Raw genomic sequence first — 19,568 nt, 5'->3', positions numbered from 1 at the left:
AGAGTAACATGTTGTAGGATTATCATATCAGTTTTCCTAGGGTAACCTTAACTATTGGGCTAATGACATTGTTTGAACCTATTAATTCATTAAAAATAATAAAAATAAATGCAATTTATACAATGACTTGAGATGTTAGGGTGCACTGTAAAATGTACCTTAACATTGTTTCACAAAGTAAAAAACAACAAAAAAACAACAACAACAACAACAAATATTTTTAGAGTATGTTTAGAGTACGAAATTTACTAGCAAACTGTTTCAAAGTAAATCCCACATCAGATTGTTTTTCAGTGTGATACAAAAATAACTATATATTTATATATTTTATATATATATAATAAAATATATTTTGTATTATTTTAATGAATGTATATTTATCTGTTATTATATATTACTGTAATTTTATCTAAACTGCTTCACTACTTATTTGGACAAACTTTTAACGCCAAATCAAAGTCATGTGGTGCGACCAACACACAGAAACATTCAGAAACAACAACAACAACATACAACAGGAAATGGTATCATAGTGAGGATCCCTGCAGACCCTCATGACTATGTCAAGGTCTTCAATACAATATCTGATCATTTGACGTTTTTATGACATTTTCAGGTTGTAAAATGGGATTTGGTGCAACCCAAAAACTTAATGATTACCTTGGAAAATATATAATTTGTGTTCAAAGTGTAAGTGAAATATTACCATATAGGCCTACTTGACATTTAACTGTAACTTTTCTTGAAAATGATGTAAAGTTTTTCAAAATCTTATGAAATCAACAGAGGACATTTAAAGAGCCTGCCAAATGTGTTTTAAAATAAATGTTTAAAAATGTTTTTCCTTTTCTTCAATGTGGACACTTTTGTTTGTCATTGACTGTGTGAATCTCTGTCTTACAGAAATCGCTGATCCGCTATGGCTACGTTACGCTTTGGGCAGCACATCATAAAGTCCTCTGCTGTGTTTTTGAAGACGGAGTTGTCCTTCGCACTTGTCAACCGAAAGCCGGTCGTGCCTGGCCGTATCCTTTTCGGGTTTACCATAGTGACTGGGGTATTACACTGAGGTGAAGCAAGGTAGGATTTTCTGTCTGTCTTTCCCCTGTCATCTCTGTTTACTGTGGTATATAGTGTACTCAGAAGAGCAGTTCTGTTTGGTCTGACCTTCGCATTAGGCCATATCAGCAGATGTTTGTGATACAACCTTTCAGAACAGGTCATCTTTGGGAAGAAAGCTTTTGGATTGGCTAAAAGTTTTTCAATTTACTGGTATATTTTGAACTGTAATGAACTTAGGGTCTTTCGCAGTGGGTAGTTCTAAGAACTTAGTTCTAGTGGTTCCCCGAGAACTAATTGTTCCCTTAGGAACATTTTCCTGGTTGCATTCGCACCGCTAGTTGGAGCTCTGAAGTGACGTAAGTCGCGCTTGTTGTTGTGACTTTTATTTTGACAGTGCTGAGAACGGCAGAGCCTGAGCATACAGCGCTCGCATTCTCCATGTTCATTAGTTTACGATGTGTCGAACAGTCCTGTCTAATACGTTATTAGATAGAACTGTTATACATAGAAAGTAGACAGTAATGAAACGTTATTTGTATTTGGCGTGTGGTTGATGTCCAGTGTTGCTGAGCAGAAATATATAGGCTATAATCTGTGTGTTTACACAGCGTTTTTAAAAATGGCGGGTGCTTGTGTTTCGCGTGAGTTCGGTCAATCAGCGTACACTAACGTCACTGGTAGTTCCTATAGTGCTGGTTTAGGCCCTATTCTGAAGTAGGAGCTAAATTAGTTCCTCCAAAAGGAGTAACCTAGAACTAAAATCATTCCTAGTTCCTGCGGTGCGAACACGCTAAAATCCAGGTACTTCCGCCAATAGTTCTAAGAACTATGAAAAGGTTCCTCTGGTGCGAAAGCCCCTTAAGATGAAGCTAAATGCCTGCAGTTTCCAGCACAGGCTCATTGGAAAAACAACGGCAAACGCAAAATACGCACCAATACTTACATATCACTGCAGTTTCTAACAGAAATGAACTCTAGAGGCAGCAAAATAGCAAGCACTTTTAATTGTTTTCACACACAATTACAAACAGCTCCATATGTTCGGCTTTTCTAGCTCAGCTGGTACAGAATTGTACTTGTGATGCGGAGAGCTCGGGTACGAATCCCGTGAAAGACGGGTCACGATAAAAGAGCTCTAAGACCAGAGTTCAAAAACAAGATAAAATGGCGTGGTTACGATTGCGTTTTTATGTCACATTTGCTTTTGTTAACACTATCGGGTAGGTTTAGGGTATAGTGTAGGTGTACATTATTTTAAAATCGTATTAATATTTTATTCATTAATCTTTTAGCGGCACATCGGACATTTAAATTCAGAACTGCGGTGATGCGTACAAACTCCAAGATAATAAAAAATGCCATATTCACGTTCATCTGTACCGTAATATATATTTGCATGTATTTGCTTACTTTTGCTTACAGAGAAACTGCCAGCCCCGAAAAAAAACGTATGAGGCAACATTTCTGCAAAACGCAAAATACGTTGCGTTGTGCACTTTTCGCGACAGTTTCAAAGTTAAATGTCCAGTGAATGGCGCTAAAATATTTTTACGGAAGCAAACTCAGGAGAGAACTATATATATAGTTATGAAATATAATAAAATAAACACATTACATATACAAAAACTTTTGTTAGATGCGATTAATCGTGATTAATTGATTTGACAGCTCAAATATATTTTTACACACACACACACACACACGCACGCACACACACACACAAACACACACAGTTATGTAACATAAAAAATCCAATTAATCATGCCCCCGATAATGTATTTGTATATACTTTCATGTATTTGCATAAAACAAAATGAAGAATATATTGACTTCTAAAGCCACTTTTTGCAATATCCATATAATGATTTACTTTGCAGCAATAATGTAAAGTCTTTGAATTACTACATTTGGCAGATATTTCTATATGGAACTATAATTGCAGTAAATTAATTGCCATATTATGGAATACATTTGATGATTTTTTTTTTTATTTAGTTGGAAGCCTAAATTTATCATTCTGATATTCTTGTTTTGTGCGCCTCTTTAAATCTTGCGGACACAAGTTGTACTCTTTTCAGAAGCTGACTCTGATGCACGCAACATGAAAAGCAAAATGCCTTGAATCATCATCAAATGCTCCTTAATACATTCTCCTCTTTTTTGCTTTGCTTAAAAAAAAAAAAAGGCGGATACTTTTTTTGTCTATTAATCTTAGTGCTCAACGTGCAAATGCAAACCTTGCATATATTTGCATGATTTCCATTGCTGATTTGTTTGAATAATGTCCTTATTCTCTTTTCGAATAGCAATAAGTCCTTGGCTTTGCGGAAAAAGATCTTCAAGTGCTGCTCTGTCTTACATAAGCCACTATGTTTAGATTAACTTTTGATGGAAAGCAATTTTTCACAGCATTATAGGCCACTGCAGCACAAACCTAAAACCCAACAAGAAGCAGCAGTGTTTGGAGGGCATAAGCAATGCATTAGCATTATTTAATTGTTACTCTCGCAGTCCAAGAGGCGTGAAACATTATGGCACAGGAAGTAACATTCACATGAGAGCTAAAGGGAAAAGCTGCTGTTGTGTAGAAAAGAGGCATATAGAGTGAAGTTCCCCTAATGTTTACTCAGAATTGCAACAATGGTATGTTTATCAATGGAATTTGTAATGTAGTGCTTCATTATTAATATTCCTGTGTACCCAAATTTAGTGCTACTCTTAATATTTTGTATGTAATGAAGTGACAAGTGTGTTCCAGGTTAAATACAAGTTCAGCTCAATCAACAGCATTTGTGGCATAATGATGATTACCACAAAAATTACGTAAATGTTAATGCATGAATTTCCGGCTTACCCTTCATTAATATAAAATGAATGAATGAATGAATGAATAAATAAACACAAATGGTAAGGCGGTTGCAGTGGAAGTAAATGGGGACATTTTTAAGTTAAATCAGATAACAAATATTTATTTCCAAAGCTACTTTTTTGTAATAGGCTATCTTCATTTAACACAATAATTACTTTTAATGATCTTGTGGGGGTAATTTTTCTCAGCCAAAATTGATGTGTGATTAATCTGCACATCATGTAATTAATTAGATTAAAAAAGGTTAATCGCTCGACAGCCCTGTATATTATTTTATAATTTTGAGCAAGAATCGAGGGTTCATTGATCTTTTTATGTGTTTTGGACAGTTGTTCTGAAATACAGTGGTGGCCAAAGTTATTAGAACACTTGGCATATTAAAGAGGTTTCAGTTGCTATTTTCCAAGAGGACAATGACCCTAAAACATTCTTCTAACTATTGGCGGAACTACCTGCGACAAAAGGAATCTGCTGGAACATTGAAAATGATGGACTGGCCCTGTCAAAGCCCAGACTTCAACCCCATCGAGAAGATTTGGGGCGAGAAAATAAACTGGACAGATCTATTGTACATTCAAAGGAAAGCCTTTGGCTTCAGCTGCAGAAAGCATGGGATAACATTAGTGTTCTCAGAAGAAATACAGAGAGATGTGCTGCTGTAATGCTGCAAAAGGTGGACATTCCAAATATTAAAGTTAAAAGTGAATAAAAACAGTAAGACTCACTTCATCTGATATCTGTTGTGCTCAGAGCAACCATCTGCATGTTTCATGAACATTATATCATGTATTGGAGGCTCAGGTATGTTCATCCGACCAAATTTCAAACAGGCATTTCACTTCGTCTTTGCTCCAGGTTAATCCTTGATTGATTTTGAGAGGCATTAGCAGAACAAACACTGCTGCTTTTCATGCAACACACGTAATTAGTCATCATAGATTGTGATACAGCCTGCTTTCCAACCACAAGCCATCCGCTCCAGAGTTCGTTTTCAAGCGGGCTGAGACCAGCGTTGTTGGTCAAACTTATCTTTTGGGTGTGGATCCGAGTGCAATCACCATGTTCATAGACCTTATGCACAAGAGAAGCAAGCGCGCAGTCATCTTTAGAATTTTCTCTTTGAACTTCTGTTTTTGCGTTAGCTCTGTTCATTTCTATGGCATCACTGCCAAAGAATAATTATTTGGTGAGGTGGATTTACTTATTGTAGAGTTATCATGATCTTTGTTATGTTTAAAGCGGATTTCATAACAAATGTCAGTTGCCCGGGAAGATTTTTAAAATGAGTGTGTAGCAAGGTATGATGTTATGGGAAGAAGGATGCGGGAACCGGCGAACAATCAATAAACATTTAATAAAAAATACACAAATAAAAAAATGAAAGTAAAAGCCAGCAGCCCCTCACGGACGACTGCTGGCAACACAAACAAAAACATGAACTAAAAATCAGGCCTGTCCTCTCTCGCTCTTCACTGTCGTCGCTCCTCCTTTATGCCTCCGCTCCTCCGTGAGAGATGCGAGACCGGTGAGTCTCGCAGGTGTGGCTCATCACTAATCACGCCACCGGCCTCGCGCCGTCCTCCCACGGCCCTCGACCTCGTCCTGCTCGCCACATACCCCCATCGCCCCTCGCAGGCCGGGGGGCGATCACGGCGGCTGCGGTACCTGGGGGTACGGACAGACGAGGCGAGAGAAAAGGAGACGGAAGCATGAGGAGCGACAGAGACGAGAGAGGGGAGAGAGAAAAAAAAAAAATTAAATAAAAAATCTTGGTCCGGTTCCCACAACGCGCTGCCATCTGGCCCGCCACCAGCTGGGCGATCTTCTCCGCGGTGCCTGGCGGTGACGCTGGGTAGACTTCGGTGGACGGCACGACACTCCTCCGCCGCCTGGTGGACGGCGACGGCTCCTCCGGGTTCGGGCAGTCGGCAGGAGTCCCCCGTTCCCTGCTCCTCCCCGTCATGGCGGATGGCAGCAGGCTCCGGCCCACGGCGAACAGCAGCGACTCCTCCGCTCCCTAACGGACGGCAGCCGCCCCTCCAGCACCTAGGCGGCCAGCAGCGAGCTCGACCGTCCCCCCGGCAACTCACTCCAGCGCACCGCCTCGAGCGTCCATGGCGACGGAAACTGCCCGCCATGCTCGAATGGCACCGCGGATTCCCAACAGCGGCAAGGGCTCTTTGACAGCGCGTTCCTCCTCCTTCCCGGGTTTCGGCACCAATGTAGCAAGGTATGATGTTATGGGAAGAAGGAGGCGGGAACCGGCGAACATTCAACAATATTTAATAAATAAAATACACAAATACAATAATAAAAGTAAAAGCCAGCAGCCCCTCACGGACGACTGCTGGCGACACAAACAGAAACAAAACATGAACTAAAAATCAGGCCTGTCCTCTCTCGCTCTTCACTGTCGTCGCTCCTCCTTTATGCCTCCGCTCCTCCGTGAGAGATGCGAGACCGGTGAGTCTCGCAGGTGTGGCTCATCACTAATCACGCCACCGGCCTCGCGCCGTCCTCCCACGGCCCTCGACCTCGTCCTGCTCGCCACAGAGTGGTGCATTCGTAAATCCGTAAGATCTTACCTTCATGCTGTGGGAATACAAACCGGAAGACAGATGTTTCATCACAACACTATGAGGCTACATAAAGTCAATATGCCTAAACAAATCAAACTAAGGGAGAAAACACTGCAGGTTCCAGAACAAACGCTCCAAACGAGCCTATGTGTCCGTTTGAGTGTCATATCATTGTTTGCTGGTTTTACTCATAGACTGTAAAAAATATGGACAAAGCGTCTGTGACGTCACCCATAGACTTTCTGAAGAACGGTTTTGAAGCCGTTTATGGGGGGTATGCGTGGCGCCATCTTGGAAAATCTTGGGAAATCCTAACCCCGCCCACCTTCTGGCCAATCCATATATGGGTAAAGGACGCGAGTCCGGTTATATCAAGTACAGAACAGCGCGCGTCACTCAGCTCGCTCTGCTACTCCGGTTATCTCTGTATGTATATTTTAGGCAACGAAATATGTTATAAAACACCATACTAACTCTTTTTGTTTTCATTTAAAGAAATCTTAAACATTGTAGCCACACAAATGTGGTTCAGGCAACGCGTATTGATTATATTCACTGCATATAACGTTTGCCTATTTATAACAAAACAAAATATAAAACACAAACCTGCCTCTTTTCGTTTTAAATATAATATAAAAATACTAAACATTTTAATATGGTCCAGGCAATATGTGCATTTGTACTAAACAACAGATGTTGCAGTAAACAACATTACAGATCATCTTCGTTGTATTAAAATTTAAAATGACAAAACTCAACCCAGTCTCTTTTTGTTAAATTTCTGTTTTATCAATATTAGCTATTATAAAAGTATAAGTAAAAGGTACAAGAAGCTATACAAATAAAGCAAACAATTCAGTCAAACATACAAAGTCAGCGCCCTAGTCTAACCATACAACGGTAAAGTTAAATAGCTTATAAAGTTATGAAACTTCCCCTCAGCCAAAACAATTGGCCAGGGAACAAATTATAGATTCACGAGACCAAAAATCGCCCGTTAGATATAGACAAGACGAATTATATCTCATGTTTAACCACTACAGAGACGCCAGAGTCAGCGGCAAACGTCAGAACAACTAGCCGAGGAAAGGCTGTTCCAGGCGGGGTACATGAGCGTTGAGCATCCGCTGATCGTCTGGATCTCACAACTGGATAAAATTTTCATAAATCTTTATAAATAAACCACAGATTTGAGCTTTAAACAACTACATTCTCACCTGAAAAACTCTTAAAACTACATTTCATGATACAGAAACAGTAGTATTATATTTCATCTGTGTTAAAAAATGGCGCTTCTTATGTTGTCATTCTCCTTGGCGCAGCCTATGCCTGTTATCAGCTGTCAATCAAGCTGTCAATCAAAGTTAACCACGCCCCTATTTGTCATACATTTTATATCTAAATACGATCTAAACTAACGAGTTAGAAAAAAATTCACCCCCCTCACAGTTGTCAGGCACTCGGAACCTATCGAAAAATACAATAAAAGTCCATGGGACCAACCTGTAAAAACATGAATTTATGCTGTGAAAACGGACATTTTAACATGGTGGTCTATAGACATTTGCTCCCTTTTGGGACCTCCCTCTAGTGGATTTTCGATGTATTGCAGTTTTTCGCACTTGCGGGTAGGCTTCATTTTTCAGATTAGAATGTTGCCGCTTGGTTTTACTCTTAAAAACTGACATCTGTGCTTCCCCATTCTGAAACATCAGCAGCTGACAGTGATGTTATCTGTAAAAAGCACTCTATAAATAAACTTGACTTACTTACTTACTTACTTACTGATGCTGATATGATAATTTGCTACACTGTACCATAGGCATATGTTGACCAGTTCTAACTTTGAGCCCTTGCTAAGATATTATTATCAATATATATTAATATTATTATAATATATTTGATGTATTTATTGATTTGTTTGTTTTATTTATTGTCAAACCCTTTGGTTCTCTGTTCATTTGTAGATTGATATGATCATTCTTGAGTTATGGTGAATGTGTTGCAGAAGAGAGTCTGTGCTGTTTTCTTGGCTCTGGGCTCTCTACACCTTTTGGTGGGCTTAGCAGGTTTTGTCTCGTATCAAAGCTGTTCACTTTGTACATGTATCAGTTCAGAAGAGCTTGGAGAGGTAGACAGCGCTTGGCAAAGATCTTAAAGCTCCCCGGCAGCTCTTGAACATCAGTATGACACCTGAAACACAGAGTTGTGTGTGTGGAGCGGGTGCCTGGGGCTACGCTGGAAAATCCCGGAGGCTTTAGCTGGTGTGATTTAAGTTAGTCCACATCCCAACACATAACCACATGAAAGGTATAAGCTAGTCTGTCTGGCTCTCCTCCTCCACACACACTTATCTTCTGTTTCAAAACTTTTTTCAACAATATTTCTGTCTTGTTTTACCACAAGTAGTGTTTGATATGGCGGCGGGGGCATATGATGTTCTTTCTGTAGTCCATTGACAATTTCCACATAGCATATCATTGACCAAACACAGAAAAATCTTTATTGCTCTCAGACGTATATATCTGCTCGTGAAGTCGGCTACAGCAAACAGAACCGTGATTAAACTACTGGACGCTTTACATGTCAATCAGAATTCTAGGCCAGAATATGTCTGGTTGTGCGAGACCACAGCAATGGTTCAGCCAGGGGTTGAAGTCTGACATTTAAAAAAATATTATTAATTCATTTTTTTTCTTTTTTTATGTCAGACTTCAACACCTGGCTCAACCAATCTTCCATTAGCTTTGTAATAGTGTTTATTTAAGCTGTTGGCAGATGCTGGAACCTCTGGGTACATTAACATGATAAATAGACACTTATTGTCAATGGAATCAAACTTGACTACAATTTAGAAGCTCCGTTCACGAGCACCAGCATGAATTATGTGTGGAAGGAGGGGTTTAGGGAGACTGAAATTGTTTTCAGACTGTTTGAGAAATGAGGTGATGTGCAATGTATATTATGAAATAATTTTGACCTTGGATGCATGCAAATCTATTGTAGGAGACTCCAATACAAAATGAGGAACCTTTAAAATAGCACAATAGAGTCACTTTAAGACTTTGACATCTACTGGCATTATGGGCTATCCTGTTTGTCGTGGATTTTACTGATTTGTTTGTTGTGAAGATCTCACATTGAGTTCTTACAGTACACATAGACAAATCTAGCACTGCACTGATTGAGGCTGGGTGGTAAATCGAATACTAACAATGATAATGCTTTAACATTGCAAGTATTGAAATTCTTCTAATGTGAGATTTATGACTGTTTAAGTTTCCAACAAAACACGTTATTAGACAAACGTCCATTTCACACATGGGGCCCTATCTTGCACCCAGCGCAATTGACTTTGAACACGGACGCATGTATCATTCCTATTTTGCACCCGCGCAACGCGCGTTTTTCCCTCCACAGAAGCACGTCGCTAAACTAGGGAATGAACTTGCGCTCCCTGGGCGGTTCAGCGCAAAAAAGGAGGCGTGTTCCGGCGCAAACGTTCCTTCATGCTATTTTACAGGATTTAGAAAACAGTTGCGCCACTAACCAGGAAAAAATAGTTTAAAGTCAGTGGCGCGTTGCGCATGTTATTCATATGCTAATTTAAGGGCGCATGCTTGGCCATAATCAATGTAGCGTGTGCACAACGCGCATACACTTTGATTCTCTCATCTACACAGAAGCAGCAGTTTTCATTTTTGCAAATCATACATTATTACGATAGATAGATAGATAGATAGATAGATAGATAGATAGATAGATAGATAGATAGATAGATAGATAGATAGATAGATAGATAGATAGATAGACAATGTATTATAAAAGCATACATCTAGCTTACACATTTATCCAAATTATCATACGCCTTTTTAACCGAAGTTAATTTGGGTGGGTTTCTCCATCCCCAACGTCCCTGACGAGAGCGTTGCCTGGCAAATCCGCCGTTACAATAGGAATCCGCTTTAGAAAAAGCGCGCCTGCTCTTAAAGGGAATGTGAGATGACGCTCTGATTGGTTTATTTCACGTTACGCCCAAACCACACCTATGAATAATGAAGCTACTTCAGACCAACCCATTTTAGATTTGCGCCAGGCGCAAGAGTCATTTATCCCACCGGGAAAATAGCAACAGCGCCAAGACCCGCCCACAAAGTTACTTGCGCTTTGCCACTTGTGTTTCAGATCGTTAAAATAGGGCCCATGATCTGTTTGCAGTATTGTGCAGTTCGTTTTTTTCCCGTTTTTTTTTTTGTTTTAAGTGCGTTCACACTGCACACGTATGCATGGAAATGCATTGCAGAAAGCGGTGCAAATGCAGCAGTTCCGCAATCCTTTCTGCACACAGTCTATTTTTCTGTGCTGCACACACTGAACTAAAGTGAAAGCGCATTGTTCGTGATCAAAATAAACATGGTTTGACATGAAAATGTATTACTGCAAACGGATCATGTGTGAAACTGGCGTAATTTTTCAATCCTTCATTGTTATGTGACTCACAACTTTTTTTTTAAATATCACAACTGATTTAAATTCACCAGATGTGAATCAGATCAATGAATTATATTTTTGTGGATATAAATATTTTCAAAAATATATATTTAGACAAATATTAAATTTTTTTTTTTGAAAACACAGGAAATCTTACTCACCAAACCTGCATTTATTTGATCTAAAAACAGTAAAAAAAACTGTAATATTTTGAAATATTATTGCAATTTAAAGGTACCATCATGTTTTAATACTGTCTTTTTAAAATTGTATTTTATTTCTGCAATGGCAAAGTAGAATTTTTCAGCATTCAATTTTCTAATCTAACCCCAGACTTTTGAGTGGCAGTGTACAGTATGAATACTGATTTTGATGCCTATCATTGTTTGATAGTGAGCGATGATTCCAACAAAAGCAATTAGCTTCATAATTTCATTTCAAACTTAAAAGGATTGCGAAAGCGATTCTAAAACGAATAAACCACTAACAGTCATCAAATCAATTGCTTAATGAACTATAAGCCAGGCAAGTTGGACTTAATGGGCTTGCTGACACACTGGTGTATTTCACTTTTAATCAAAGGTAAAGATCACTCTCTTGGTAATTCGCTGATTGCAGTTTTGTTGATCTTATAAAGCATTTATTTATTTATTTATTTTGACTCATTCCCTGTATTGTCACTCATTATGTTTATATTATGCTAATATTGCCTTGTCCCAGTTGATGTCTCACTGGAAAAGCAGTGCTCTATCCCTCATTATTCAACACACTCAATCTCGTCACCTGCCAGATAATGCTGCTTTATGTAAATATTTGCTGAACATGTGAACATAAACACCAACGCAAATTGGATTAGTATGATAATGACAATTTTGCCACCTCAGCTAAAATCCGTTGTCAGCTCAAAGCTGCATGACTGTGTGGGTTTATGGGGGTGATGATATAGTGTAGGTGAGAATGGGGTAAGCTGTGTCACTCCCTTGATCTAGGCTTCTGTACATAATATTTGTCATGTGACACTATACAGTATTTAGAAAGGACACCTCATATATACAGCACCTATGATTGTAGAAGGCATTTGTTTTACACACTTTTTTTTTCATATTGCAGGCAAATTGAATTTTAAATGTAAAAGCAGGTTGTTAATTATCTATGTTGTCGTTGTTGTTGTTATTATTATTATTATGTTGTAAATATTTATTTTTATACAAATATAAGAAGCATTTTTACAAAAGAAGCAGTTTAGCAAGAGTTTATTTATTTATTTTGTATTTTAAAAAAAGCATTTAAATGCAAGTTAACTGCAAAAATATATTTTTCAAGAGTTGTTTTTGATGTCACTTTTTTCATAAAATTTCGTAAACGCAGATTTACCTACAGTAGGATTATTGTTGTTGCTACAAAACTTTTTTTTAACTGCAAAATAAAGCCTTTTTACAAGGGTTGCTGTGATACCCTAGCATGTATTTCCAGAGATTAGCATTGTTCTGCTGAGAAGTTAGAAGTGATATCTGTTTCAGTACATCTTACCTGTGCCTTTGTAGACCTTCTTGCCTATATCTATTTCATTTTCCTGGAACACATACCGGTCCATTAGACAAATAGCAGCATCTCTTACAAAGAGCGCCTGTACATTGAAAGATGCTATCAGCGCTGATAAAGCGGCCCATCTTCTCAGAGCTGCTGTAAAATATTAATTATTCCAAACAAGAGTTTGCTCACTGGCAGATGTGAAGGTCGAACTCGCATCTAATGGCGTTTCATATCATACATTTCACCGCAGGTTCGCAAACGACATTATTGGAATAAAATGAGCCGGGCTATGAATTCTGAGAAACTTTATGAAGCAGAACACTCACAAGTCACATCAGTTGATTCATCGTCTCTCTACTGAATGAATTAGGCTGCACAATACTCTCAAGATGATGAGATGATGCCAACAGATCCGCTAATCCTATTAAAATTCATAATTAGCAATATTCTTGCTAGTTTCCCAAGGTAGTAAATGAATGAGATAATGAATAAAATAAATAGAAGATTTGAAAGTGATGCTAGAACAATACATGGCATTATCATCAAATCTGCAGTCCCAGCTTCAGACTCCTGCTGAGGGATTACGGCTTCATTGAAATGCTCCTTGGTCTACAGCTGTAGCCTGTAGGGGTCTGGGGACCGTTCGAGTCAATCATGTGCTTTTGTTTCCTTTGTGTTTATGAGAGATCAACCCCAAACGTGCACGCAGGGCATCAGAGACGAGCAGTAACGTCGTCTTTCTCCCCTCTCGACGACAATGTGCCGTTGACATGCGGTTAAGATCCTCGCATAAGATTTGATTTCTTTTCTCACCTTCTTGTTCTATTGATGAATATTCCATCTGTTACTCTTCCTGCCTGGCAGGACGCTTTCTTTCAGCTCGGTTAGAAATGCACGCTTCTATCGTGGCTTGTGTTATTTTGCATGTTTTCAACAGCCTTGAGTATTCAGGCGTGTTGTTTTGACCATCTTTTTTATGAGAACTTTTGTTTTTTTTGAGAAAAAAAAATGTAAATGTAATATTACATACAATGTAATATTTAGGTGACTATATTTAAGTTTTAAAATGGCAAATGTAGTTGAATTATTATTAATATATATATATATATATATATATATATATATACATATACTTATTTGGTACTTTAAAATGGTATGATTGAATTTCAAAATCCATGAACCATAATTAATACACAGTACATGCACATACATAGAGATTTATACAATTTACTGCTGAAAACACACACACACACACACACACATATATATATATATATATATATATATATATATATATATATATATATATATATATTTATATATATATTTATTTATTTTCTTAAAAAAATGTTATTTGTTATTTTTATGTATTATTTAATTATAATTTAGTAAATTTATTATTATTATTATTTACTTTTAATTTAAATTTCATTTAAAGTTATGGTAGCACTTTTACAATAAGGTTTACAATCTGTTAACATTACTGAATTTATTAAATAAATATTGAATTATTAATCATGAACTAATAAAAGTCATGAAAGTTAATCATTAACTAACATTGAGCAACATTTATTTTATTTTATTTAAGCTTATGTTAATTTATAAATATGTTATTTTTTCATGGTCATCATCATGTATTAACTAATTTTATTATAGTTTACTGCCATTCAAAACCTTGGGGTCGATAAACTTTCGGTGTTGTTAGGATTTCGTCTGTAATGCTTTTTGAAAGAAGTCTAATATTAACACGGGTCCTAAAGCTCTTGCCCAGACATAACCCTTTATTTTTCCAGGGATGTCTTCTGAGCTTTTCTCTTTGTATTGTGTCTCGTCTCTATTTCTACAGTATTTCTTCAGTCCAAATCTCCCTCTTGATCAGGTTCTCTCTCCTCCACCGTCATCTGCCCCCTAATGCTGATTGGCTGACCCGTTTGTTATTGTGTCAGACCGACTAACTTCCAAACAGAAATTTTCAAAAACTACTGATCCCACCTTTAAAGTTACACTGTGTAGTTTTTTAAGTATTTTATTACACTGTAAAAAGTGAACAGTTGGATCAACTTAAAAAAATTACTTCAATTGGTAACACCTAAAGAAATTACGTTTTCTCAACTTAAATTATCACATTTTTCACGATAAAACGTGATAATTTAAGTTGAGAAAACTTAATTACCAATTGAAGTAATTTTTTTAAGTTGATCCAACTGTTCACTTTTTACAGTGTAGCTAAAATCAATGTCTTTCATAAATATGTCCTAATTGGTGTAAAATTACCTCTGCCAATGATCTGACTTATCCTCGTAAGCGAAGAATTTCTTATCTTAAGTCCAAGGAGGCTTCCATGTCGTTCCGCCATTTTGAAATAATATAATAGCAGAGAGGGACAAAAAGCACTCGCCTACCTCAACGCGTTTTCGTTCAGAGCCAGCGTCATGTGACTGAAACCAGCTGAAACGGACCAGGAGATCAGCGAGAGACGCTTGTCATTGCCCTGACAAATTTGGAATGCTGCACTGCACGGCACTTCATAATGCAGGATCATACTTATGCCGACTTTTCGCCCAAAAAATTAATTTAAAAGGAAACGTTACCGGTGAATTAAAAAAACGAGGGTAAATGTCAGAATAGCTTTTCCCAGGTGGAAAGAGCTAATGAAGGAGGAAGACTTTGAAAGGGACGCTGAAGTTGCCTGCTTTCTTCTCGACAGGTAAGTGAATGTTACGGTCTAAATTACAAGCTTTTTTTTATTGCTTGGTTGTGTAATTCATCATATAGGCAGCATAACAGTAGAACATGTATAGTTAAACTCGCTGAAGTGCTATTGGAAGACATGTTGTCATAGCTTCTTGGTATATAACGGTTACCGTAGTTGCAACACGCATTTGAAAAAGCGAGGCGCTAGAGAGCACTATTCGTTTGAATGCAAAATACAATTTCACTGCTAAATGGCGGAGCCAGGATTTTTTCAAAGGGGTGGCCAGGCAAGGGCCAGCAACCAGTCTGGGGTGGCACAGAAATCTTAATTATTGTATCATAAAAAATTATTTGACTATAATGTATTGGATTGTTTTAGTACCTACACAACTGAATAAAGTTAATTTGTACTTAATTGTAATTGAGATAGTAGTGAATTAGGAATCATGGAATACTGAGTGAATTTTATATATTTTTTTATTATTACCCACCACCTCATATTAAAATTAATTAAATAGTAATAAAAGGGCACACACTATAGCTAAAGTTCAACTTGCTGGGTTAGCTTGGTTCTGGTTCTCAAAATCTCCAATAGCTTGTTCTACATTGTTGCATCTTCATGGATGAGATAACATGCAGATAAATACTGTAGTCCAAAGATTATTCAACCTTCAATGCGTTTTATATAATCTATGAACTCTTCAACCAATTCTGAGTTTGTCAAAAAAATTTTTTAACTTTCTATATTAGTTGTCAAAATAAATAATTGCAACAGTTCTATCATACCGAAATTAAAAAGGAAAACAAAAGTTCTCTTTTGAATCCCCATGTGCAAGAATGTGAACAAGGCGGAAGTCAACAGCACATAATGTAGTAAAATTTCATAATGTAATGTTGCCAGAATGTAAAATTAATTTTTTTATGGATTTAAAAATTATCCATTTTTGTTTGTCCTTTACAAATTAACGCAAAATGAATGCCTATCTTCTAGTACAAATGCACAGTGCTCACATTTATTTGGACATTAAAACATTACATATCAGTTTGTGCCTTAATTGTGATCTCACATAGCAGAATATTTTAATCCAGACACATGTGACGCGTATATAACAAATACATGTATGCAGTTTTGACAGCTTTAATCGCCTTTTTGATTCTTACATGAGTTAATTGACGACAGAACTACGGCTACAGCACGCCGCATTTGCGCTTGATGTGCGTACCGCAAGCACAGTACTAAGGCTGTCAGCCGTATTGCAGGAAAATTAGTTAGTTTTACTGACATTTGGCCTGACAACATCTCATCTTACCGAAGATAGCCAACTGAATAAGGAAAACGCGTTTTTCTCAGCATCTGACAGAAGTGTCACAAGTTTTCACACACATTTTCTAAAATAAAAGTAGCATCAGAAAAAACGTTTGTTGTTGACTGCACACTATTCGACTTACTCAAAACGGTCTTGCAACCCACCAGTTGAGAAAGATTGACTAGTTTGACTTGCGTCTGGCGCTGAGGTGAAGTTAGAGTGTGCGTCTGAAAAGTCTCACGTTTTTTTGTGGTCTTAAAGAGACGGTTCAGTGTTTTAAAAAACGCAATTTTTGTCAATAAAAAAAGAGACAGAAACAGCAGTTGTGACCAAAGGGGTGGCCAAGCTTACACCAAGGGTGGTCACGGCCACCCCTGGCCACACCCTAGCTCCGCCAGTGTAAATGGGAGAAATTCCTACACAGTGTACCTTTAACCAAGAAAAATAATATATATATATATATATATATATATCAGTGATGCGCGGGTTGATCCAAAACGGTTACCCGCGGTTACGAGTCATCCAAAAATATTTGTAATGATATTCGGGTCGCGGTCGGTCGGGTCGGTTCACACCGCCGCCGACTTGAGCTGCAAAGAAGCTCTGGCCGCTTGTCAAAAAGTACTGGAAAGCTTGTTGACGCTTTGGCCGCTCTGACGTAGCAGCATTCTATGTTCGATCATGCACTGTAAAAATAAAAGGTGCCTGGAGGAACCTTTTGGGGTTCTTCACTTCGCCACACCGGCGGAACCGTCTGTAGATCCTCTAGGCACCCTTTAAAAAGGGCCGGTTCTCTGAGGAACCACACAGGTTTCCTGAGGAACTCTTATATTAGGCTCTGTGTGGAACCACTTTGGGTGCCTCCAGGAACCAAATTTAATTTTTTTTAAATATTTAATTTCATGTTGTTACTACAGTATGGTTACCTTTGACATCTATTATAATAAACAAATTGAACCAAATACAAAATTAGAATTGTTTATTACATATTTGATATTCATTTTTATACATACACTTCCATGCACATGGGGAAAAAAGCTAACTACAGATTAATATCAATGAATACACAAAAAATAGTATAATACATAAGCAACATGAATAATCAACCATGTATATACAATAGATAAACAAGAAAAGACATCTCAACAAAATGCATGGAAACACATATGTTCCACGAAATAAATCAATGTAAAAAAATTACATTTGAACTAATTAAAAATGTCCATCATACTTAACTTTAAAACATTTGTGTTTCAGTCCGATGGTTAGTCTGACATCACTGTTTCCAAGTCCAAAAGCTCTATCAGATGCCAAAAACAAACAACAGTGCTAATATACACTCATTGTGCTGTAACCTTTATCTCTATACTGAAATCTCTGATGGTTAGTTATTCAGCTATTTTGAATCATAAAATGTTGAAGTCCGGGATGCCGTTAGACTGGAGACTGTAATGTACACTATGGCTTTTGAAAAGCTTAAATGTGTGACTTGAATCAACAGTGTTCATAAATGGTTGTTGAGTATTCTCACAAAACAAGATAGAGGAAGTAGAGGCTTCGACCCGGAAACAGAGTTAAGGTGCAGTAAAATGATCTGTTGTTCTGTGAATGTTCACTGGTGAATTCAGTCATTTCAATAAGAATCCACACGATCAGCAATTTCGTTTGTGGTCAAAAATGTCACTATGGGACCAAGCTGGTGTGAGGTACTTAACGAGTTAGAAAAGTGAAAAGGTACAGCATCGTTTTCCGTTTGTTTTTCGTCTTTTCTGGTGGATGGTCCAGGCACTTCAGTGATTTTCAGGTCTACAGGAGGATTTTTATTCTTGATCAAACTTGTATTTCAGCTTACCGAGATCCCTGCAAAGTACAAAATTTGCTGTTAGTAATGTTATTAAAGTGATAGTTGTGAAATTTAAATAATTTCCTCAGCCTTGTGACGTTCCAAACCTGTTTGACTTTCTGTCTGTGGAACCCAAAAGCAGATCTCAGGCATAATGCAACCCCAGTCACCGATCGCTGACACTGCATGAAACACAAGCAGAAAACAAATGTGTAAATCATTCATGAAACCATTCTCATGTACTCTTGTCTAGTTCAATTCAATGCAACAATTTATGTAAAAATGGTTAAGCTCCAAAAATGTCCCAGAAAAGATCCTAAAAATAATCAATGAGTTCACAACTCATGTGTTATGGGTTGTGTTGCAAGTCTTCTGAAGCCTAATTGCTTTTTCCTATTTTTTTTTTTTTTTTGTCGAAAAAGACTAAACTTGAAGTTATAATTCAGAGTTAAAATGTCTATAGCATTTTGTGTTAATCAAACCTGTGATATTATTTTTCTGAGTAACATGAATGAGATTTGAGATCATGAGAATAGATTTTCAGAGAGTAACTGATTAAAAAACACAAGTACACAGTCAAACAATACAATTTCACACAGAGAAAGTTCATAGTAATAAAGTACTTGCATGTGGTGCAGGTAACTTACTGTAATTCAATGTTGCCACTGAAATGTTCAGATTATTTTAGAAATGTAATGGTTGTTCTGGGGAAACAAAAGAACAAAGCTGATTATTCACAACATAATATTTATTGACCAGTAAATGGAGAGAGAATGAGGGCACCTGTAGTAAGTAAAGTTAACGTTAGGCTAAACAAAAACAGAGCAAACTATAACCTGTTTTTGTTATTCATAACAAACGCCAAGAATCAGAGAATTTTCTAAAGTAGTTAGGCTATATCAGCAATTTGAAGACACAGTTGTACAAAATGTTGAATTGAATGACTAAATCAATCTAAGACAATAAGTCAATCATTTCCATTTGTTCATTAGATCAACGTAACGTTAGTTAGCATCGCGGCTAAAACCTTCATACCAGATACTGTGCAATAAACGAGTGGTAAACACTGTAAAAACGTAGTAATGTAGGCCTATAATAAATTTAGTTTATATATATGTGTGTTTAAATATATAGTGAGAAGACTCTGTATTTATATTTATTTGGCGAGTTTACAAACCTTGTAATGGAGA

At 37.4% G+C, this 19,568-nt stretch overlaps 1 protein-coding gene across 2 annotated transcripts in view; it reads left to right on the top strand.

The window, feature by feature from the left end:
* Positions 1-19,568, top strand: part of fhit (fragile histidine triad diadenosine triphosphatase) — a 371,806-nt gene that overhangs the window by 117,160 nt on the left and 235,078 nt on the right. For both annotated transcript variants that reach the window (XM_081356986.1, XM_081356985.1), the window contains exon 3: positions 904-1,025. In XM_081356986.1, the coding sequence (XP_081213112.1) occupies positions 920-1,025 (106 nt within the window). In that variant the 5' untranslated portion in view covers positions 904-919. The remainder of the gene's footprint in view (positions 1-903; positions 1,026-19,568) is intronic.

This window comes from Scardinius erythrophthalmus (genome assembly GCF_964197995.2).
Source record: "Scardinius erythrophthalmus genome assembly, chromosome: 25".
NCBI lineage: Eukaryota > Metazoa > Chordata > Actinopteri > Cypriniformes > Leuciscidae > Scardinius > Scardinius erythrophthalmus.
This window is presented reverse-complemented; position numbering and strand designations above follow the sequence as displayed.